Source organism: Herpailurus yagouaroundi, unplaced genomic scaffold, assembly GCF_014898765.1.
Source record: "Herpailurus yagouaroundi ecotype Mexico unplaced genomic scaffold, PumYag 141, whole genome shotgun sequence".
Classification (NCBI taxonomy): Eukaryota; Metazoa; Chordata; class Mammalia; order Carnivora; family Felidae; genus Herpailurus; species Herpailurus yagouaroundi.
The window spans coordinates 22,015,511-22,041,011 of NW_024412396.1; the positions used below are offsets into that span (position 1 = coordinate 22,015,511).

The following is a 25,501-nucleotide window of genomic DNA, read 5'->3' on the forward strand; positions in this document are numbered from 1 at the left end:
TTATGCCTACCCAATTTCTTTGTCTAAGACTTACCTTTTAAATAAATCCTTCCCTTTTCTGTCCCCAAACTGACCTGGTAACCTCTCCTCTGTAAGCCCATGGTAACCTACACTACAGAAATACACTGACCTCTTTCACAGTTCTCATTATATTGTATAGTAATAGTTTATGTCTCATTCTCCCACTTCAGTAAGAACTCTTTGAAAGTAGCAACTGATCTCTTATCTCAGTATTCCCAGGACAAGGGGACCAAGTTCATGTAATCAAATCTATGCTCCCCTAAGGTACCACTGTGGAGCTACGAGAACCAAATTTCATAATGTATATACACCTTTAGTCAGAGGCACTAGGAATCGGGGTTACATGAAGACAAAGAGTAATTGTCATATATTTCAGTATAAGCCCCCACCCAGAAACATAGGGAAACATAACCTATTAAACAGCCTAGCATTTGTAACATTCAAACATACAATTTGTTCTTTTAAGTTTAAATTAAAAGAGAGGGGGAATCATATAAAATCGCCTGATCTGCAATAGGCACACCATGTTACTCAAATTTCCTACACCATTTTCTACATCAGTTTATAGTTTCTGGAAGCTAAGTGATGTCCCACAGTTTCTCAATGACTCACAGAAACAATTTTCTCAATCTCTCCAATCAGTTGTGGGCCCTAAAAGACTGAAGCTCCTGCCCTGTAATCCATACCCAGATAAGCAATAGAGAAAATTCTGATTATACCATGTGGATCTGCCAATTTCTTCTTCAAGCCAATGTCTTTCTGGCGTGAAAAAAGAATATAGTTTTTTGATATCCATAATCTCAACAGAGATGACCTCCATTTTCTACACCTCCTGATATTAACATTATTTTTTCCCATCTCTATACTGGATACCTCTTAACTTAAGCTCTTCACTATTTGTGAATATGTATTCCCTAAAAAGAATTCTTAGGTTATTTGATTCACTAAGGCAGGTTCTGAAATCTTCATAGACATGAAAATCACCTGGAGCTACTTGTTAAAATAAAAGGTTTGCTGAGTCTCATTTCTGGTGATTCTGTATTTTTATATGTGTTCAGTATAATTCAAATGGATCTGATCCTTGAGCTAGTATTTAAAAACTACTGTTAATAGAAGGATTCTATCCTAACTTCCTCTCTGTTTTAACACTGATACTGTTATATGTTTCATTTTTTCTGCATTTCTTCCTTACTGGTGAGAGACAAATAAACCTTAGGAAAATTTTGTGATTTGGGATACAAAGCACAAATTTTTGGTAGGAAAATTACAATAAATAACTTTTCAGATAGCCAAACACATTTTTCTCTGAAATGTTCCCATATTGTAACAACTGCAGGACACTGACCAAGACATCAGACAGCCAACTCAAAAAAATTTCGAATGGCAACTCTTTACTGGTTTACTGTTCTTTCTTATTGATTAAATATATTGGGAAACATTCTGAAAAATTCAAAGAATTATGCGACATAAGGTATTATTCTTACTATCTTAATATTTTGATGCTTAATGTAGTCCTTTTGCCTGTGGTGGTTTTCAGTGAGCCTTGCTATTTCTTAAAGAGGCTACAAGAAATGATGCTTACAGAATTAGATGTTTCGAAGAGGCCCAGTTCACATGTCACCAATAAGGTTTTCAACAATATTGTTTATGCTCTTTGACACTTGTGGTCTACTGTGATATGGTTTATTTCTTTTCAACTTAATCTAGAGGGGCTATCTGCCCATTAATAAACCTTTTTTGTTAAGGTCTTAAAACTATTCAAGTCATTCAATAGCTACTAGGACTGACAGGCCATAATAATTTTAATAATTTTAAGTACAAAACTGTACAAAGAAATAATAATCATAGTTTTTGTGGGAGATAGAAGAAGAGAATGATGCTCTTGAAAAATGGAATAGATTTTGTTCTGACAAGTAATGGGCAGATTTTATCATCATTTAAATAATAGGACCAAGTTTTTTTAAGGAGTCACAAATGATACTTTAAGTTCTAGTAGCATTTTAGATTTATAAGGGATGCTGTACAACACTTACATAAACTAAGATAATCCTTCTAATGTGATTGTGCCCAGTAGTCAATGGCAGTACAAAAATATATTCCTGGCAGTTAAGATTACACTCTTTCATAAAAGGGACCATCATGACCCAAATTTAATTCAGTGTCTGAGATGACAAGACAGTCCATCAATGAACAAAAAACAAATCATGAACCAAAATTATGTAGTCCTGGGCGTTGGCTGAAGCAAATTTTCTGGTTTGCCACATGGACTTGCATTTTAGTCACAAAACATGTTTCTCAGTTTCCTTTATCATATCAGGCTACCAAAAGCCTCTCTAAGTACCTACTGAGTCCCCACAGATCATTGGAAATATTTTCCAAAGGCTACTCATGTGTTCTATGCCAATCTGAGATTCCTATGTACGCTACCTTCCATGACATCATACAGCTTTGGAATAATGGAAAATCATTGCACCTAAAGAGCTAGCTTTAAATTCTGGCTAATTATTAAGTACTAGTTGTGTGACTAGGATCAGGTTACTTATATTTTAAGTGAAATATATTCTTTAAAACCATAATTATAGTTTAAGTGAGGAATGGGACAGGATAAACACTGGCCTTTGAAAAAGGAAAACTGGTCACACAAATCATATGTTGCATAATAATAGGTAAATTCTATCACTATGTAAACAGAAGGACTTTAAATTTGTTTAAATTCTAAAAAATTAAAAAATAATATTCAACATACGAGGTCAAATCATTGTGCTTGTGGCTTTATGCCATTGCTTATAAACTAATGTGAAGATTTAAGAAAATACTTTATGTGAAAACATTTGAAGAGTAGTGGATCCTCAATAATTTACATTACATATATGTCAAACATGCTCTATAAGTAAGTTTTTACTGCTCAAAAAGGTGTTATAAAGAACTTGGCTTTTCCCAAAGAGAAGTCTGACTTTTGCCCTCAACTTTTGAGAGGCAATCTATGTCATATCTGATAGGAATGCCTTTGTTTAAAGCAGGGACTGGCTATCCCAGATGGGTGAAACTTCTCACACCCAACAGTTTTAGAGTGGGGACTGGCTATGCCAAAAAGACCAACATGCAATTTAGGTTGGGGTTGGCCATGCCACAGAGACTAATCATGTTTTATGGTGTGAGATTTGGGTCACATGACATCTGCAACCTAGCATTTGATTTCAAACACAAGGGCAATCAATCAATCAATCATAACTATGTAATGGAGCCCCCAATAAAAATTCTGAACATGGAAGCTAGGGTGAGTTTCCCTGGTTGGCAATACTCTGTGCATATTGTCATACATCAATCCTACAAAGGTATATACTGATGATAAAGGATGCTTCACATTTGGAACCCATTCAGACTCCATCTTATGAAGTCTCTTCCTTTGGCTGTATGCTTTCCCGGTAATAAGCCATAAGAGAGTATAATAGCTGTCAGTGAATTCTGTGGCTCTTCTAGTGAATTATCAAAACTGGACAGCATTGACCCCTAAAGAAGTGGATCTGTTTCCCCCCTGGTGTTTGAGGAGCCAACTTGGGGTCCAGCACACCCCCAGTATCATATGATGGTCCCCTCTGTATCCGTCCTTCCAACCCTCCTTGTATGAACAAAGACTGATCAATTTTCAGAGGAATGATTTTGCTCTCCTTGTGTTAGCCAGAATTATTGGGACGGTGTGATTTCTGAGTGATTTCCTAGAGTGTTGCTTCCTCCCACCAGGTTGGGAGGTAATAACCACTATCCCAGGAATTCTCAAGAAATTTTTATTACTTAAGCTGAAAAAAAAAAACTGGGTGGCATTGGGCACCCTCCCAAACTTACAGTTGGTGTCAGAAATAAGAGTAGTCTCAAGGAATGTGACTCTAAACCTTGTAGTTTGCTAACTCTTGAGTAAAATGACATTGTATCATTTAATTTCATATAAATGACAATTTCTGACTCAGAATTTGCCATTTGTGGTAAAATCTTCAAAAAAATTAAAAAGCAAATCACTGAATCCTTTTTCAGCATTACTATTCTACAAATTGTATGTCCTTATGGCAATGAAGTTACCTAACTTTAAAAATACCTCCAAGTACTTAATGCTTGTTTGGCTGAAGATAGATATGATACTCTAATTTTGTCTAAAGGGCTTACCCACAAAATCTACCAAATATTTAAGATTTTTGCATATTGAAAAGGGTTACACTATCATTGAGGTTTTATTTTTCTATAATATCATGATGAATTAGTACAAATTGCAATATCCAAGCCAGAGTCCTGTGACACCTGACAGATTTCTTTTTAATTCAAAACCACATCCCATCTGCCTCCTTTTTGTGTTTGGAAAGCATTTGATCCCACAAAGATTAATCCTGGGAGTCTATATCACATCCTGAACATCCAGAGAGGCCATAGGATAAAAACTAGGTGGTTGAGCATGCTCTTTTATTTATAAAATAAAGATTTTTAAAGCTTGATTAAATTACCATCAGTGCTCTATCCTTTCTCTGGAACAGTGGTATTCAACTGAGTGTGATTTTTACCCCCCAGGAACATTTGGCCATGTCTAGTGACATGTGTTGGTTGTAACAGTTAGGAGGTTGCTACTATTGGCATCTGTTGGGTAGAGGTCAGAGATGCTGATAAACATCCTGCAATGCACAGGGAAGCTTCCAATGACACACAATTGTCCAATCTCAAATGCCAGTAATGCTGATGTTGAGAAATCCTGTCCTAGAGAAGTTACAATTTAAGTCAAACTGATTTTTTTTTTTGTTCCTGAGATCAGTACAGAATTTCATCTTGGTTCTTTCTAAAGATATCATTATTCTTCCCATATTTAGTGGGGCAACCATACCTACAGGTCCAAATCAAACACTCTCCCTTATGTGAAGTAAAATCTGAGGTATTTAAGTTTCACAGGGGCTACATATGGGTATACATTGAAGAAACTGAAAATATCAATTTCTCAAGCTCCTCTTTCAGAAATTCTTAAGATGTATGGTTGAGACCTATGAGTCTCTCTCTATGTGTGACCACTCTCCAGATGATTCTAATTAGAAACCCCATTTGAGAACTTCTAACCCAGAGAGCCATGTGGAGTGTTTGTTAAAAACTCAGATTATCAGGCCTACCTGAGAGCCACTGAATCTGAATTTTCAGGGCTAAGACCTGAGAAGTTGTATTTTTAATAAGTCCCCAGATGACTTTTACCATCAGGCACATTTAAGAAACTTTGGCTGAGGGGGTATCTAACTAAAAAGTTAGAGTTTGTGATCATCATTTAAAGACAAAGCAGCCTCCTTTCATGAGAATGACATAACTAAAAGAAAAAAAAAATGTTAAAAGCTACATTCAGTCTATCATGCTCCAGAGGAGCAGGGATTATTATGTTGTTGGTTACAAGAGAGTTGAAGTCTGACACAACACCTTGGGAGGAAATTCTTGACCTCTCCTCTGTGAAGCCATTGTCCCTAGAACTGTTGAAGATGTACTTTGTAGAAAGAAATATCATTAGTAAATTTCCCTTTCCATGGATATTGTAGGGGAAATTTTCTCAGCTATTTCTTTTGATACCATGTCCAGAATTTTGAACATTGACATAATGGTCAACAGAGACAGTGAAGAATGGCAAACCAGGACCCATGACATGCTCCATCCTCTGCCACAGTTGGAGATCTCCAAAATTAGAATTCCCAAGTTACCTCCTTATACATGAGTATAAGAACTCAGCTTTGAAGTGCCCTTATGCTAGTATTTCTGACTAAAGCACTTCAGACACAGATTAGCACTGATGAGTATCTAGATAGCTCACTTGTATCAGGCTTCCCATCATCTGATTAAGATCCCATAAGTGAGTCATATCTTAAGCAATGGGCAGGCCAAGTGTTGGACAGAATTAGCCACAGAAAACAAACTAATTATCAAGAAGCCAACTGTTCCATAAAGCTATAAGAAAAGGCTGCATAAGGGTTGGTACTTAATTCGAAAACAACCACTGCTGGTCTCCAGTATGTGGTCAATCGCAGACTCATGCAATCTCAGTTCAGAAAGGATCTGAACTATCATCTAGCTCAAGTATTCTAGAGGCTCAAATATTCACTACATCAATGAGCTCAGCGATCCAAAATGTGGCTATGTGATAAATTATCCTGTGGAGTTTAAAAAAATACACATTCTTGGGCCTCTCCTCAGCCTTGTTGCATTAAAATCTCTAGGGGATGATCAAATCTCTACATTAAGGGTGTACTTTCTTTGGACAGCTTTTTTAAATGCCTCATTAAATTGCCAAAAAATGATTCCCCATAACCTCCAATCGTTGATTCTAGTTCAATTATCTTAGGCCTGTTCTGGAAGTCCTCTTCTTTCTTAGCTAAATGTCTCTAATATTTCCACTGTCCAATATTTGACATAATATTGAGCCAAGTCCCTAACATCGGTTTGGTTGACCATAAATGTTTTCTGGTTAATATATCACAGCCCAGAATAAATGTATCTTCTAGTGAAGAGTGGAACATGGCAGGCACCTCTCTCACATTCTAGGTACCATTTCTATTAGTGCGACCTAGCTGTTCCCATTTATGCTTCACATTCTTACCATAGCTACATCTCGGTCCCTCTTTGCAATCACTTCCTGGTTAACTTCCTCTTCCATTCCCCCACACATACTAGTCAAAATTTTATCATTGTATTATATCTCACCTTTCAATCCCCTTACTCTTAGCTCATATCATGCTCATAATCCATGGAGAAAATACATTGTGTCTCCAACCCGCCAAATTAACATCCTACACAACACATACTATGAAATTAATCAAATCAAAACCACACATATCAAAGACCTTACATATTTCAACTTTTAATAATAATATCAAGCACATAAGCAATCTAGAGGCACAAAGAGAGAGGTCTTGGATACCCTGTATGGCTCCCTAGGCCCTTCCTTTCCATATTGTACAGGAGCCATGTGACCCAGAATAGATGAGGTCTCCTAGTGAGGTTTGTGGATTACCTTATATAATCAGGAGGGTTCAATTATGAAACATCTTTATTTTATACCCCAGATAATTATAGAACTTCTGTGACATTTTACATGAACTATGTCTCATAAATCCATGAATCCCAGATGCATTCCCATAAGCAATTATAAGCCAGGGACAGCTTATAAAGAACATTCCATAGATAAGGATTCTCCTCCTAATAAATATCACCCAAAGGACCAGTTACCATGTTTACTAAGAATGAGAACAGGTCACCTGCCTTCTTTTCTTTCCCTCAGAAACATTACCCCAGTAATCAGGGCAGAAATGAATCACAGGCCTGATGCTTTAACTCTTTTCTCCCTAACATCTATGCTTACTCCTTACTTATTTCTGTCCTAGAGAAAGAAGTCCTGCTTTGCATTAGTCAAGTTCTCTGCATGTTATTCTCTCAGCCATTCTTTTTCATATGTCTGTTGTAGCTTTATTGTTATTAATATGCCTTTTTTCTCTTTTATATGATATCTAATAGAGTCTTAACATATTCTTATCTACCAGCATCTTCTCCTTACCATATAAAACTACTCATTCACTTCCATTTAAAAACTATTCCTTAATAATTTATTATCCCAGAGATATCAAATATCCTCTCCTCCTTTACTACAAGGAAAATTCTTGATGTTTCCTTAGACTTAAGTGTGACTTACCAGTCACATGAAGCATTTGGGTGTTCCCTGAGCTATAGAAGACATTTTTGTTGCCTACTGAATATCTCCATCTGGGTGTACCAAAAGCACCTAAAAGTCAGATTATCCAAACCTAAAATTGTCATCTCTAATTTCTCTTCCCCAACATATGTTTCTGTGTCTATTTTCCCCTTTTTAGTGAATGGAATACATATATCCTTACATGTCCAAACTGTGAAATCATGTGAAATGTTCCTTTTTCCACTGAGATTGGCATCCAGTCAGTGAGTACCATTATTTGTGTGTCTCCATAATAAATCTCAAATCCATTTCCCTTTCACCCCAATAAAAGTGCATTAATTCAAGACTTTATCAGGTGGTTTCAATAACTCAACACCTAAATCAAATCATATCCAACCTGCCGTTCTTCATATTTTCTCATCATCAAAAGAAAAAGAAATCTCATCAAATCCTAAAATCAGGATATACTAAGTCTAACATGTTTTTCTAATCTGCTAATTCAGAAACCTCATCAGTAAAGTAAATGAGCCAGTAATATGGTAATATGATTTATTCTGTGACATTACTTGATTGTGACATACTACATGATTTCTTTTGGTTTTGTTTTTTTGTTTTTGTTTTTGTTTGCTTTTGTCTCTATGCCAGTTCTCACCATAGCCATAAAGTCTTTCTAATCATCAATTCCCATGGCGACAGTTAAAACAAGCTTTAAGGGGAAAATATCAAGATTGGTTTGAAATTCCAAATACATAATTTGGGTTGGCCCAACTATGCATGCAAATTGCAAATATCTCTCTAGCAAAGCCAAAAGTGACAATTTCTCATCACTGAAATTATGTTGTTTAATTCTGGAGTCTAGTTTTCAAAATTTTCTTAACAGTTCCTGAGCTTGGGAACTTGGGAGCTTGGTCAAACCCAGTTTATGTTCTTTTACTGAAATAGTAAAATATGTTCATTAAGGGAAACGTGGTAAATAGAAAAGTAAAAAAAGACACTCATGATCTCAAACTCAAACATAACCATTATATGAGTCAGGATTCTCCAGAGAAACAGAATCAATAAGAGATATTTATATAATACTCCTTAGTTATTTATTTATATAATACTTTTTGTCATGAATGTATATAAATACATATGTAATGTATGTATATGTATATAATTTTAAGGAATTGCCTTCCACAACTATAGGAACTGCCAAATCCAAAATCCATACGGTAGGCTGGCAGTCTGGAAACTCAGACAAGCATTGATGTTTCAGTCTCAAGACAAAATTTCCTCACCAGGAAACCTCTATTTTTGCTCATAAGCCCTTCAACTGATTGGATGAGGCTCACCTACATCATCCAAGGTAATCTGTACTTAACATCACCTTGTAGCTATTATCCGCATCTTAAAAATATCAACACAGCAATAGTCAAATACTTAAATCTAAATACTTAGTTAAATAACCCAGTTATTTATAACTTGGTACTATTGCCTAACCAAATTAACAATAATATTGGCTATCACAGCCATAAAACAATTCCTTGTCTTTTTTTTTCTAGGCATAAGTAGGAATGCACATGTGAGTCCTTTGATAAAACCTAATAAAAAGAAAAGCATCTCAAAAGAAATTTCTTGTGTCAAATTAAAGAGTCGTGCCAATAGCCAAGAGTTTATATTATTTTTTTTTAATTTCACTTTTATGCTATTATAAAAGTAGATTCCAACACCTTCACATTCTCAGAGATATATTTTGTTTGCCAGTTCGGTTATGTGTACTTGGCTTCATAATAACTCTTGGGATGATCTGGGAATTGTATCTGGTTGATGGTCTTAGAAGTATCTCTTATGACCTGAAGAGTAACTTCAAATTCTCTTTTCAAGACTCATTCTTGGAGTTCTGCTGAAGGAGATAAAAATTTCTACCCAACCTCCTTCTCCCATGTAGCTACATGACACTCTAAGATAATTGAGCATATTTTGATATTATAAATCAAAATGTGCTCAAAGCAAAGGATTTTTCCCACTTCTCCATCTTATCCCTGTTTCCTGTCTTTTCTTCTAGAACTGCACTTCTCAGGATGCAATGTGCCAACAGAAGTGTTCCTGTCTTCCATAGCTAGCTAGTCATGTTCTCAAAATTGGTTTTGTTGTCTCAGGTGCAAATAAAACTATACTGATGGAGATGAAAAACATTCCGGCTATTTCAAAATTGGTGCACCTTTACAGTGGAAAGATATCTATCAGTCATACAAGTGTATATTTTGAGTAAGCCATCTGAGAAATCTGACTGGGGAGATATAAACCATCAGATGATATAGATGGGATTTGAGCCACAAGATTAAATGAGCTCACTAAGGAAGTGAATGTAGGAGAGGAAAGAAAGAAAGAGAAAAGAAGAGACTGGAACAGAACTCTGGGTTTCTTCAGCATTAGGAGACTGGGAGATGGGGAGAAATCAGCAAAGAAGATTGAGAGTAATTAGTCAATAAGATAGGAGGAAAGCATCCCAGAAGCAAAGAACGATGATAATTCAAGGAAGGAAGAATATCTAATGCAAATGATCAACTGTGTTAAATTGTGTTACTGGACCAAATGAGGATGAGCATTACCTACTGGATTTGTCAGTGACTACTTCTCTTTGCCAGAGCAGTTTCAGTGGAGCTATAGGAGTGAAAGCCTGTTTAGAACAGATTTGAGAGGGGACACCGGGGTGGCTCAGTCGTTTAGCATCTGACTCTTAATTTTGGCTCAGGTCATGACTCCAGGGTCCTGGGATTGAGCTCTGTGTCCAGCCTGTATGGAGCCCCACATCAAGCCCCATATTGAGCCTCACATCTGTGGGGAGCCTCCTTGGGAATTCTCTCTCTCTCTCCCTCTGCTCCCTCCCCTGTTTGCATGCTGCCTCACTCTCTCTCAAATAAAACTTAAAAAAATAAAAATAAAAAAAAGAACAGATTCGAGAGAATGGGACAGAGACTAATTGAGTATAGAACTTGCTGTCAATGAAAGCCAAGAAATGGAGCATTAGCTTAAAGAGAAAGTATGAAAGGAGGTCTGTTTATTTGCTTATTTAAGATAGGTAAAAATAAAAAACATGTTTGAAAGCTAATGAGAATGAGTAGAAACTTTGATGAAACTTGATGAAACACTGATGATGCAGGAGGAAAGGGAGAGATTTACTAAATTGTATCATTGAGTAGGCAGGAAGGAATAGAATCATGGGCCTGAGATGCTCCATCCTCCAGAAAGAGACACAGGGTGACAGGGGCACCAGCAAGGACGATTCTGCCTATCAGGGAAGCTTCTTATTCTTGGTGAGAATGAAACTCCCTTCCTCCAACCTAAAGGCACCAGGCAGCCCATCCAGGGAAAGCTCCTCTTTCCTCCCTCAGGTGGCTTCATCACAAATCAGTAGAAATTCCGAAGAAAAGAGCAGACCAAAATAGCACCACAAAGTCTTTGAAAATTAAATTTTCATTGGAACCATAGCCCATAAAAGCAGTCCAGGACCTGTATGCTAAACCAAAGCAAAGTAACTGCCAGCTAAAATAAAAACTTTAAATATGACCCAAGCTCTCTAGGGAACAAATGACTAAAACACAATGGACAAATAAGAGGCAGCTGTAGCATAACAATCATTGCCAGGTATGGTAAGAACTTAAATAGAAAAAGAAATGTCACAAGAAAGGAAGTATGCAAGTAATACAAGTAATGATGATGAGAGAAGGAACAAGCATTTTTGCTGATTGTGTACTAGGTACCATTCAAAGAACTTAATATGGATTAACTATTTTGTTACAACAATTCTATTGGTTAGGTGTTATGCTTATCATTCTTATTTTTCAGATGAGTAAATGAGGCACAGAGAAGTTAACTAACCCAAATAGCTAATCAGCTCATAGTTAGGGAGTCGGGATTTGCTAACTGGCAGTCATGATTTTAACCTTCATTTTATACCACTACCCCATACTTAATAAGGGTGATATAAAGTAGGTTATAGTAGATGTAAAGGGTCATGACTATCATTTTAAGGAATTTAAGGAATATAATATGTTTTCTGTAAGCAAATGACTGCATGAGCAGATGTATATTATAAAATAAATACCTATGGCAATAAAGGAAAGATTATTTAGAAGAAGAAAGACTAAAATAGGAAAAGCACATAATAGCCACAGTAAACCAACCAAAGAATATTAAGGATCTAAACCTGACAAGTGACAAAGTTACTGATGAGAGGATATTACCAGGGATAAAAGGAGTCTTTATCAAGAAGACAATAATTCTAAATTTATGCAGCTAATACCAAAGCTTCAAGATACATGAAGCAAAAACTGATAGAACTTCAGGGAGAAATCGACAAATCCGCAAGTATAGTCAGGGATTTCAGCATACCTCTCTTAATAATCTAGAGAACAAGTGGATAGAAAATCAGTAATAATATAGAAATAAACAACACTATCAACCAATTGTTGATTCTAAAACTGACATTTATAGAACATTCCAACCAAAAACAATAGAGTATTTTAGAACACAGAGCACTTACTAAAATAGGTCATATGCTAGTCTATGAAACAAATCTCAATAAATTGAAAAGGTCAAATCAAACTAAGTATATTTTATGACAAAAACGTAATTAAATTAAAAATCAATAGCAAAAATATATCTGGAAAATTCCCAAATATTTAGAAATCAAATAACACGTTGGCTAGTGACTCGTATATCAAATAATAAATCAAAAAAAAAATTATAAAACATTTGAACTGAATGACAATGAAAGCACAGGTTATTGGAATTTATGGAATGCAGCTAAAACATTGCTGAGACAAATGTGCAACACTAAAAGACCACATTTGAAAAGAAATAAAAACTAAATCAATGGCATCAGATTCCATCTGTTAAAAAAAAAAAACTAGAAAAAGTACATAAGGAACTAGAAGTAAGCAGAAAGACAGAAATAATAAAGATGAGAGAAGTCAATGAATTTTCTTTTGAAATAAATAAGGACATAAATGAAACTGAGGGTTGATTATTTGAAAGATCAGTAAAACTGAATGAACCTCAAGCCAGACTGATTTGAAAAAGGAGAGATAAAGAGACTGAGAGAAAACAGTTACCAATATTTATTGATATAAGGTACCAATAATTATACCTTAATTACAAACAGAATATCAATAAAGATACTATGGACATAAAAAAGATTTTTAAAAAATTGTTATAACACATACCAAGCACAGCACAATACAATCAGGCAGGAACTCCCCAACTCCCAAGTTCTTCAGGAGTAAAGAGTTTGAACCACATATCTAGTTCCCCACCTTTTAAGACTGCTACCAAAGGATTGGGTCCCTAAATTATCTACTTCTGAAAGCCAACAAGATATGCACTCATTAGTCACAGAGGACCATAACAAAAAATGGGTGTTAGTCATATAATCATCTCAATAGATGCAGAAAAAGCATTTGACAAAATGAACATTCTTTCATGATAAAAACTATAAGCAAATTGGATATGGAAGGAACTTAACTTATCATAATAAAGGCCACACGTGACAAGCCCACAGCTGACATCATACTCAAAGGTAAAAAGCTGAAAGCTTTCCCTCTAAGATCAGGAGCAAGACAGGTATTCCAATTCTTGCCACTTTTATTCAACATAGCACTGGAAGTCCTAGCCAGAGTAATTAGGTATGAAAAAGAAATGAAAGTCATCCAAATTAGAATGGAAAAAGTAAAATTGTCTCTATTTACAGTGATGTATTTTAAATAGAAAACCCTACAGATTTCTGTTCTACTGGGTTTTTTTTGTTTTGTTTGAAGTCATACCATGCACTTTTCCTGACCACAACACTATGAAACTAGAAGTTAACTACAAGAAAAAAAAAATTGGCAAAAGCTAGAACTAATAAATGAATTCAGTAAAATCCCAGGATACAAAATCAACATATATAAATCTATTGCATTTCCACATACCAATAATGAAACAGCAGAAAGAGAAATTAAATTACTACCCAAAGCAATTTACACATTTAATGCAATCTCTATCAAAATACCAATAGCATTTTTCACAGAGCTAGAACAAATAATCCTAAAATTTGTATAGAACCACAAAAGATCCCAAATGGCCAAAGCAATCTTGAAAAAGAAAAGCAGAGCTGTAGGCATCACAATTCCAAACATCAAGTTATATTACAAAACTGCAGTAATCAAAACAGTATGGTATTTAGCATAAAAAAAAAAAGACACAGATCAATAGAACAGAATAGAAAACCCAGAAAAAAGCCCACAATTATATGGCCAATTCATCTTTGACAACACAGGAAAAAAATATCCAATGGGAAAAAGACTGTCTCTTCAACAAATAGTGTTGGGAAAACTGGACAGCAAAATGCAAAAGAATGAAACTGGACAACTTTCTTTCACCATACACAAAAATAAATTCAAAATGGACTAAAGACCTGAGACAGGAAACCATAAAAATCCTTGAAGAAAGCACAGGCAGTAATTTCTCTGACATTGGCCATAGCAACATTTTTCTAAATATGTCTCCTGAGGCAAGGGAAACAAAAGCAAAAATAAACTAATGGAACTAAATAAAATAAAAAACTTCTGCACAGTGAAGGAAACAATCAAGAAAACCAAAACGCAACCCTAAAAAAAGGAGAAAATACTTGCAAATGACATATTCAATAAAGGGTTAGTATCCAACAATATATAAAAAAATTACAGGGGCGCCTGGGTGGCGCAGTCAGTTAAGCGTCCGACTTCAGCCAGGTCACGATCTCGCGGTCCCTGAGTTCGAGCCCCGAGTTGGGCTCCGGGCTGATGGCTCGGAGCCTGGAGCCTGTTTCCGGTTCTGTGTCTCCCTCTCTCTCTGCCCCTCCCCCATTCATGCTCTGTCTCTCTCTGTCCCAAAAATAAACGTTGAAAAAAAAAATTTAAAAAAAAACCAAACTTACAAAACTCAGCACCCAAAGGAATGAATAATCCAATTTAAAAAAATGGGTAGAGGGGCACCTGGGTGGCTCAGTCGGTTAAGTGTCCAACTTCAGCTCAAGTCATGATCTCGCAGTTCATGAGTTTGAGCCCCACGTTGGACTCTGGGCTGGCAGCTCAGAGCCTGGAGCCTGCTTCGGATTCTGTGTGTCCCTCTTTCTCTGACCCTCCCCCGCTGTACTCACTCTCTCTCTCTCTCTCTCTCTCTCTCAAAACTAAATAAACATTAAAAAAAATTTTTTTAATGGGCAGAAAACATGAACAGATATTTCTCCAAATAAGACATTACAGATGGCCAACAGACACATGAAAAGATGCTCAACATCACTTATCAAGGAACTGCAAATCAAAACTACAAGATATCACCCCACAACTGTCAGAATGGCTAAAATCAACAACACAAAAAAACAAGTATTGGAGGGGCACCTGGGTGACTCAGTCGGTTAAGCATCCGACTTCAGCTCAGGTCATGATCTCACGGTCTGTGAGTTCGAGCCCCGCGTCGGGCTCTGTGCTGACCGCTCAGAGCCTGGAGCCTGTTTCAGATTCTGTGTTTCCCTCTGTCTCTGACCCTCCCCTGTTCATGCTCTGTCTCTCTCTGTCTCAAAAATAAATAAACATTAAAAAAAAAGTATTGGAGAGGATGTGCAGGAAGGGGAACCCTCTTGCACTGCTGGTAGGAATGCAAACTGGTGCAGCCACTGTGGAACACAGTATGGAGGCTCCTCAAAAGTTAAAAATAGAACTATCCTGTGATTCAACAACTGCACTACTATTTATCCAAAGAATATAAAAATACTAACCTGATTGTTATAGTAGCATTATTTACAATAACCAAATTATCGAAACAGCCCAAGTGTCCATAAATTGATGAATGGATAAAGAAGATGTACACACACACACACACACACACACACACACACACACACACAAATACACACACTATGGAATATTATTCAGCCATAAAAAAGAATGAAATCTTGCCACTTGCAATGACATGGATGGAGCCAGAGTATTCTACTAAGTGAAATAAGTCCATCAGAAAAAGACAAGTATCATATGATTTCACTCATATACGGAATTTAAGAAACAAAACAAATGAGCAAAGGGGAAAAAAGAGACAGAGAGACAAACCAAGAAACTGACTCTTAACTGAACTCTTAACTCAAACCAAGAAACCATCTTAACTGATGGTTACCAGCAGGAAGGGGAGTGAAGGGATGGATTAAATGGGTCATGGGGATTAAGGAGTGCACTTGTCATGATGAGCGCCTGGTCATATACGGATGTGTTGAATCACTATATTGTACACCTGAAACTGATATTACATTATATGTTAACTAATGAATTTAAATAAAAACCTTAAAAACCTTCACATTTAGAAAAGAGTTTCACTGGATTTTAAGCATCTCAGAAAACAAAATAAAAAGGACTTGGAAATAACAAAAAAAGCAACCCTCATTCAAGTATTCTAGAATGTTTCTCAACCTCATATCTAGCACATATTTAAAAAGATTTCACTTACAAAAACTTATAAAATTCTTTAAAAAAAAACACTTAAAAAGATCACATGCTCTTGTCACACACTGTACAGACGTAATGAAGAATGTGAGAAATATCCAACAATTATAGGGCATCAAATTTTATCAAAGTCTGGAATCATCAATCTAGAGTTTTTGCAAAACAGAAAAATATACTAACCAAGTTAAACTTTTTGACAGAATCATCTCATTATTTCAGCATGTAGCAACTGAATTATAGCTAAAGAAAATATTTTCCCAAAAGTTGTCATAACCATAAAAACCGTGATGTCCTTTATTCACAGATATCTTATAATAACCTATAATTGCTCTTTAAAAATGTGAATAGATTAAACAGTATTCCTCCCTTATCCACAGAGGATACCTTCAAAGAGCCCCAGCGAATGCCTGAAATCGTGGGTAGTACCAAGTGCTATGTATACTGCATTTTCCTATGCATACATACCTATGATACAGCTGAACTTATAAATAAGGCACAGTAAGAGATTAACAATAACAAATAATAAAATTGAATAATTATAACAATATCCTATAATAAAATTTATGTGCGTGTGATCTCTCCCTCCCAAATATCTTGTTGTACTGTATTCAACTCTTCTCCTTGTGATGTTGTGAGGTGATAAAATGCCTACATGATGAGATGTAGTCAAGTGACAGGTCAAGTGAAGGCATTGTGACACAGTATTAGGCTACTATTGACCTTCGAGGGAGGGTACATCAGAAAGAAGATATTCTTCTGGACCACAGTTGGCCATGGGTAAGTGAAACTATGGAAAGCAAAACTGAAGGGGTGCCTGGATGGCTCAGTCAGTTAAGCACCTGACTTCAGCTCAGGTCATGATCCCACATCTCATGGGTTCAAGCCCTACTTCGGGCTCATGCTGACAGCTTGGAGCCTAGAGACTGTTAGGCTCTCTGTGTCTCCTCTCTGCACCTCCCCTGCTCACACTCTGTATCTCTCTCTCTCTTAAAAATAAATAAACATTTTTAAAAAAAAATTTTAATGTGGATAAGGGGAGAGTACTGTACAACTACTAATTCAATACTCTTCACAACAAGTTCAAAGTACAAAAAACAAGCCAAGCTTCCAAAGGACTCACCACATTCTAAGTTGAAATGAAATTAAAAGTGGAAATATACCTTGAGGCTAAGTATATTTTTCTTTATGTTTACATGCCTTTTAAAATACTTTATCCAGGTTATCTTCATTAAATTAAGGCTTTTATAAAGGATTTAAGTTTCCTGATCCAGATATGGGACTGTAAAATATGCAAGATAGGGATGAAAACAGGAAAGGAACACTTGTCTCAGAAGGAATCAAATAGAAAGAGAATTAGAGATATGGGGTATTATAATGAAGAGAAAAAAACACATACCTTTAGCTGTGTAACAAACTCAAGGAATTTAAAGTAGATGAGAGAACTACAGCAAAGAAAATGCCTTTTCCACTACAAGCTACATATAGTGAAAATAAAATATAGCTGTAGAGTATACTTTACCCTTTTCAATAAGGTTTATTATAGAAATGATATTTTAAGTAATTATTTCAATCATCAACTTCATTTCTAAATGGGTATTTCATATATGCTATGTTTGAATGAAAATAACATAGTAATTTTAAACCACTAGTTTTTATTGTTCGTTTTCCAGCCAGCAGTCCACATCTTGGGATTTCCTTTTAGGTATTTACTTCCAGATACCTATACTTTTCTTAAGTGTGTATGTCTAGAAGCCTGTAGCTTCTGATTGCTAGCTTAGTTAAGAGCTAATTAGAGCTGACGAAGAGGCCTCTATTCTAGTTGTACATGGATGACACCCTCTATTTCAAAGGTAGGAACCTGTTCTTTCTTGATATTAGACAAATCTTCAGGGACAGGATCCAGTTCCAAAGGCCCTTCGAGTTTTTGCTGATCTTCCAAAACCTTTGATTCTAATTTTATCCCTGGGACATCAGTCTGGAGATTTTGATATTCAGTAGACACATGGTCTACCAGAGCCTCATATGCAGCAGTTTGTTCACATGGTGGAATAAGGTCATTTTCTACAGAGATTTGTGTAATAAAGTCCTCCTTGGCTTCTGGAAACTGTTTGTCAACAGAGACCATTTCTAAAGTAGTGTCTTCAGTTGACGGAGACTGAAGTTCAGCAGAGGCCTCCTCAGCTGATGGAGACCAAATTTCATATGAGGTATTTTCTTCAGGAGCCTCCTCAGCTGGTAGAGACTGAACTTCAGCTGGGGCCTCAGTTGGTGGAGCCAGAACTTCATATGGGGCCTCCTCTGCAGGGGCCTCTTCAGCGGGTGGGGACTGAACTTCAGCTGGAGCCTCTTCTGCAGGGGTCTCCTCAGCTGGTGGAGACTGAACTTCAGCTGGAGCCTCCCCTGCAGGAGTCTCCTCAGCTGGTGGAAACTGAACCTCAGCTCTGGCCTCTTCTACTGGGGCCTCCTCAGCTGGTGGAGAATAAACTTCAACTTGGGCCTCAGCTGGTAGAGACTGAACTTCAGCTGGGGCCTCCTCTGTAGGGGTCTCCTCAGCTGGTGGAGACTGATTTTCAGCTGGGGCCTCCTCTGCAGGGGACTCCTCAGCTTGTAGAGACTGAACTTCAGCTGGGGCCTCTCCTGCAGGAGCCTCTTCAGCTGGTGGAGACTGAACTTCAGCTGGGGCCTCCTCTGCAGGGGCCTGTTCAGCTGGTAGAGACTGAACTACAGCTGGGGCCTCCTCTGCAGGGGCCTCTTCAGCTGGTGGAGACTGAACTTCAGCTGAGGCCTCTTCTGTAGGGGCCTCCACAGCTGATAGAGGCTCTTCTGAAAAAGCCTCTTCAGCAGAGATAGACTCTACTTTAGCAGGGGCCTCTTCTTCAGGAGTCTCCTCATCTGGGAAAGGCTGTACAGGAGCTTCTTCAATTTTTGGAGACTGAACTTCAGCAAGAGGCCCTTCTGAAAGAGACTCTTCACCCAGGCTTGGCTGTACGTTGGCAGGGCCCTTTTCTGCTGGAGCCTCCTCAATTTGTGGAGGCTGAAGTTCAGTAGCGGACTTTCCTGCAATAATGTCCACAGCTGGTGTAGGTAGCACTTCAGCAGAGACCTCCTCTGCAATGGGAGGCTGGACCTCAGCTAGAACGTACTGCTCATCTTCTAAAGGTACCAAACTACCTTTTTTGCTTTGCTGACTAAATGAAGATCTGCTAATACCTACCTGCCTAATTGCTTCATCTCTACTTGTTGAGGGTTGCAATTCAGGATGTTCACTAATGAAAATCTTCCCTGAGGATTTACGTTTCTGCACAACTTCACTTGACTTTGAAAAAGAGCTATCTGTCCTACCAATTACCACTATTTCTGATTCACTAAAGTATGTCTGCTGTTCTCTGTCCACTGTTTCTTTTTGAGGAATGTTCATCATTGTCCAGTCTCCAGTACAACTGGTCTGCTGAGATCTGTCTATTTTGAATTGAATTGAGTGTCTGCTTGTCAGAATTTCTACTTCCTGAACACTTTCTGGAAATTCAGGGACTGCTTCTCCAAGAGCAACTGGCATTTCTTCAGGTACCACTGTTTCACCAACTGGTTTGATTTCTTCTTTTTTCTCTTCTACAATAGTGTCTGTTTGCAGAGATTTATCAGTCATAACCTGTATATGCTTTCTCTTTGTCCAACTTTGCCGAAGTTGAGAAGATACTCTGAAAGGCTCACCGTTGACTTTACTTCCAGGAATGTTACCAATACTAAGGGTAGCTTTAGGGCCAGATGATTGTGATATAGGCAAATTTTTCTTTTTCTCTGTCACTTCGGTCTGCTGGGATTTATCTACCATTGGTTGACTGGGTCGTCTTCTCTTTCGAATTTCTTGCCTCCCTGCTGAGATAGGCTGATCAGGTTCATCACTTTCTTCCATTTCTAAGACTGGTGAATTTCAAATGTATTAATCTTCAAGTAATTAATCATCAGGAATCACAAATATACCAGATAGGTAAGTTTGCCTTTCTTCATTAAATGTTGTTATGTTTAGCTACCTTAGAAAAAAGTAATTCATAAATTGTTGCATTCTGTACTATACCCTTGTTGGATCCCACCTTACTCAGTAAGCATCTTTCTTGTTTAGTCTTTCATATGACTGAATCTCACTTCTAGAAGTTTCCCTTAAGGGTCTATGACATCAAAGCCAATTCTCTCTACAAGCTTCCATTGGTGGTATTCCAAGCACTTTTTAACTTGGTATAGACACTCATAGATAATGGCTGCAAGTGAGAGAGCTACTACTTGAAACATCAAGTTGAAAAAGCATTTGTCTATCAGAGGAACATCAAGCAAACTCCAGTAATGCTGCTTCTTAATAGTTGAAGGTGATGCTTTTGAACTTTCAATTCTATTCTTTTCATCCTACTATCAAAGACAGTTATAATACAGAACTCAGAATGCTGCAGCCTATTTTCAATTGTTGGAGAAAGCAACTTATACGTGTGTGTATGTTTATATGACTTAAAGAAAATGAATATTGTATGAGAAACTTGAATTCTGAAGTCCATATTCATGTAAAGTCCTTTCCTATGTCTTTAGCACTCAGTAACTACAAGAGCCTACTATCTATCCAGCATCTATCTATCTATCTATCTATCTTATCTATTTATGTAGCATATTTGCATTCTCAAACAACTTGAGATATTTTTATTTTCAACTACTTCAGAAAATAGCTCCACCCAAAGCTTGCCAACTAAAGAATGTTAACTCTAAAGATATGCCAAGTGAAATAAAATGCATTTTTTAATATATAAGCTACTGAATAACCACGTAGGAATAAATTCCCTAGTGAAGAGGAAAACCTTAAAATGAAGCCTTGAAAAAGAGGAAACCCAGGTAAGCAAATTGTAAATGGTATTATAATAGATTTAGAATGTAAATAAAACCTTAACTTACACATCATGCAAACATTTTATTAGCAAGATTAAGATTTATCAAAAGATGTGCAAAAGCACATTACTTTAGTCTACCAAAAGTTAAAGAGGAGAAAACAAACTTTAACGTTTATTTATTTTTGAGACAGAGAGAGACAGAGCATGAATAGGGGAGGGGCAGAGAGAGAGGGAGACACAAAATCTGAAACAGGCTTCAGGCTCTGAGCTGTCAGCACAGAGCCTGACACGGGGCTCTATCTCACGGACCGTGAAATCATGACCTAAGCCGAAGTCGGATGCTTAACCGACCAAGCCACCCAGGCACCCCAGCAAACTTTAAAAATGTAGTCAAAGGACAAAGAAATAAGCGTATCTAAACAATCATTATGACTTGATTATCTAAATGTTTTTAAATTTCTTTATCCCCCTAGGAAATACAAAAATGCCATTGAATAATTATCCTTGTTTGATATGCATTATTCATAATTATAGCTAGCTATCTTAGCCAAATCAAGACTTTTCAAATTCTTTGACCAGCTCCATAAACCAAACTCAGTCTCTTGGCAGGGATCAGTGAATATCTGTTTAGTGTAATTGGACAACTGTGATTTAAACCGTGTTGCTTGCCCTACATCTCAACTTGCTCTGTCTTAATTTTTGTCTATGCTGCTGTGCTATGTTATATCTTTCTAAGAATTAATAAAGTGAAGTAAAACAATAGTCATTTTACAAAAGAACTGACCTAGGTTCTCATCAGACCTGCTATAGTTTGAAAATTAGGTTATCAACTGCTTTGTGGTCTGGTGATCTTCTCAATTCCATCTGTCATTTTGTAATCAAGTTTCTGACACTCTATGGAGTATCTTCAAAGTCCATTTTGGGTTGTTCTATAACAAGAAATACAAATGAAAACCACAATGAGATACCACGTCACACCTGTCAGAATGGCTAAAATTAACAACTGAGGAAACAATAGAAGTTGGTGAGGATGTGCAGAAAGGGGAATCCTCTTACACTGTTGGTGGGAATGCAAACTGGTGCAGCCACTCTGGAAAACAGTATAGAGTTTCCTCAAAAAGACAAAATAGAAGTACCCTAGAACCCAGAAAATGCACTACTAGGTATTTATCCAAAGGATACAAAATACTAATTCAAAGGAACACATACACCCCGATGTATGTAACAGCACTATTAACAATAGCCAAATTCTGGAAAGAGCCCAAATGTCCATTGGCTGATGAGTGGATAAAGAAGATATGATATATATATATATATATATATATATATATATACACAATGGAATATTACTCAGCCATAGGAATGAAATTTTTCCATTTGCAACAAGGTGTATGGAACTAGAGTGTATTATGCTAAGCAAAATGAGTCAGAGAAAGACAAACACCATAGGATTTCACTAGCATGTGGAATTTAAGAAACCAAACACATGAACATAGGGGAAGGGAAGGATAAGTAAGATAAAAACAGAGAGGGAAGCAAACCATAAGACTTTCAACTATAGAGAACAAACTGAGGGTTGACGGAGGGGTGTGGGCAGGGGATGGGATAAATGGGTGATGATATTAAGGAGGACACTTGTTTTGAGGAGCACTGTGTATTATGTGTAAGTGATGAATCAGTAAATTCTATTCCTGAAACCAATACTACCTATATGTAACTAATTGAATTTAAATAAAAACTTGGAAGGAAAAAAAAAAAAAAGAAATGTCAAAACTAACATTGTATTTAATTGGATTATGTAATTGCATGTATTGGATTAATTTTGCTGCCTCAATTTAAATAAGATTTTACCAAATTTTCCATAGACATAAACTGAATTTTCAATATCAGATAAATTCGCAATTTCCAACTATTTGATATTTATGTTTTCCCCTCTAAAAAATAATAAGGAATTTGATCAATCTTAATTACATACCAACCTATCATAGTAAACTGCCTTTGTCACTAACTTATTTATAGAAACAAATTAGCATGCCAAAAAAAATCAAAAATTTACTTCAGATTCAAATGGAATTATGAGGAATTTCATTAAACAGTTTCTCATTATATATATTTTTTTAATTTTATTTATTTTGAGAGAGAAAACAAGTGGGGGAGGGGCAGAGAGAGAAGGAGAGAGGGAATCCCAAGCAGGCACACAGGGCTCAAACTCATGAACCATGAAATTAAAAGTCTGACACTTAACCAACTGAGCCACCCAGGCAACCCTCATTAGATTTCTTAAATCCACAAATATTCCTTTTTCTATGCTGATCAACTTAATCAATTAATCATTATTTAAACTATCTTGTCAATTTACAGTTTGGCATTTTACCCTTTGTTCTAGAAATATAACATGATTCATTTCTCTCCCATTTACTTGGTTCACATCTGTTATGGATTGAATTGTATACCCTAACAAAGCATGTTGAAGTCATTAGCTCTAATACTGTAAATGTGACCCCATTTGGAAATAGGGTCTTTGCAAATATAATCAGGTTAAGTTGTCCTTATAAAAACAGAAGTTTGTGGGTGGGAGAGACACAGAGGGAAGATGTCCATGTGGAGATGGAGACAGAGATTTGTGTTATGCTGCCACAAAGCAAAGAATACCTAGGGCTACCAGAAGTTAAAAGTAGTAAAGAATTCCCTCCTACAGGCTTCAGAGGGAGCATGGCTCTGCCAATGATTTGGGACTTCAAGCCTCTAGAACTGTGAGAGAATAAATTTCTGTTGCTTTAATCCAGTGTGTGGTACTTTCTTACAGCAGCTCTAGGAAACTAACACAACATTCTTTCAGAGCCCCATATTTCTGATTCTGCTTCGAATGTTGTACTTCCAACTCTTTCTCAATCTCTGGGCTAGTTTCTTTATTTCTCCTTCAGGTCTGGCATTTGGTTTCATACACTATTTGACTCATTTCCATAATCATAAAAGCAGAGGGATTTTCTGAAAAGCTTGTACCTGATGATTTGCATTTAATGTTACCAAAAACAAATTTGCCAAGTGGCACTTAACTTCATTTTTTATTATAATAACTTCAAAAGCTATGATTTAGAGGTGGCAGAGATGCTTCAAATCATAAATATCTAAACTATGACCTATATTGCTTTGTTCTGAGTAGATCAAATAAGATGAATTCTGAAAAATGCCCATTAGATATATAATAACTACAAGATTATTGGTAATTTTAGTTAAGAGCAATTTCAGTAGAAGGATGGGGATAGAAGCCATAAAATTCTAAAATCTCTGTGGATTACAAATAAAATTAAAGTACAATGAAAATCTAGGGAAAATAGGTGCAAAATACCTCATAGACAAAGAGCTGTATTTAATATACTACAAGATTTTAGAAATCAGTACAAAGGTAACAATAAAAAACATAAAAAAAGGACATGAATAGAAAATTGATAGAAGTAAAATAGGTGATCAATTAACATATAAAAGAGATCAAAGTCTCTTCTAAAATAAAAATTAAAATACCACTGTAACATTAGCAAAGATTCATTTTAAAGATAATGCCCCCCAAAAGTGAGAGTAGTATTAAATAGATAGCTTCATACATTGCTGGCAGAAGTTTGAATTGATACAAACTTTATTCTGGATAATTTGAAGGTAAATATCAAATGTTTCTAAAATGTGTGTCATTTGCCAATAATTCCACTTCCAATTCTACTTAATTTTGGAAATAATTATTTCCTCAAGAAGTATTTATTGAGCATCTATCTATTCTAGGGACAGTTGCCAGGTGTTGAAGAAACAAGAATACCAAAAGACATTGTTTCTTGTCCTTGTGAATCTCACAGCCCATTGGGAGAAACTGAACACACAAATTTAAAAGTTGTGGAAAATACTGTTAAGTAGTAAAGAGAAAATTTACTTTACCCGGAGTAGTAGGACAAAAAGGGTTTTATAGGAGAGAGCGTCCAACTGAGAAAGTATCCAAGGGAGTAACAGTAGGAAGAAAATTCTAGAAACTAAAAAAAAAAAAAAAAAAAAAATCTGCTGTGGCAAGAGGAGAGGCTAAGTGAGCAAAGGAAATCATTCATTATAATGTGCTTGAAGGAGTAGATGAGGGACTGATGATGCACTGACATGCAGACTCTAAAAAGAATTGTTATTTTAGATATAGCAATTATAAATATTTATGTACCCAACATCAGGATACCTAAATATACAAAGAAAATATTAAGAGATCTGAAGGGACAAATAGACAGCAATACAATAAAAGTAGGGAACTTGATTACTCCACTTTCATTCATGGATAGTCCAAACAGAAAATTAATAAGAAACTTGGACTTGAACTACACTTTAGATCAGATGGATTTCACAGACAGATATAAAACATTCCCTCCAACAGCAGGAAAATATCCTTTTCTAGCACA

At 36.4% G+C, this 25,501-nt stretch overlaps 2 protein-coding genes across 3 annotated transcripts in view; both read right to left on the reverse strand.

Moving 5' to 3' along the window:
• Window positions 1-25,501, reverse strand: part of LOC121031389 (uncharacterized) — a 411,199-nt gene that overhangs the window by 17,325 nt on the left and 368,373 nt on the right. The window lies entirely within an intron of this gene.
• On the reverse strand, window positions 17,842-20,338 carry FSCB (fibrous sheath CABYR binding protein). Of its 2 annotated transcripts, none has more exons than XM_040477026.1 (2): window positions 18,791-20,338; window positions 17,842-18,604 (listed from the first exon to the last, which is right to left on the reverse strand). In XM_040477026.1, exons 1-2 carry the CDS (start codon window positions 20,120-20,122, stop codon window positions 18,020-18,022), a joined length of 1,917 nt encoding a protein of 638 aa, XP_040332960.1. In that variant the 5' UTR covers window positions 20,123-20,338; the 3' UTR covers window positions 17,842-18,019. The 2 variants fall into 2 exon arrangements, with proteins under 2 accessions (XP_040332960.1, XP_040332959.1); XM_040477025.1 differs by having other exon boundaries at window positions 17,842-18,643; window positions 18,728-20,338.

Coding starts and splice junctions, on each gene's coding strand:
- FSCB (XM_040477025.1), bottom strand. CDS start 20,122: ATGGAAGAAAGTGATGAACCTGATCAGCCTATCTCAGCAGGGAGGCAA. Junction 18,644..18,727: donor CAGAGGAGGCCCCAGCTGAA/GTTCAGTCTCTA, acceptor GCCAGAGCTGAG/GTTCAGTTTCCACCAGCTGA.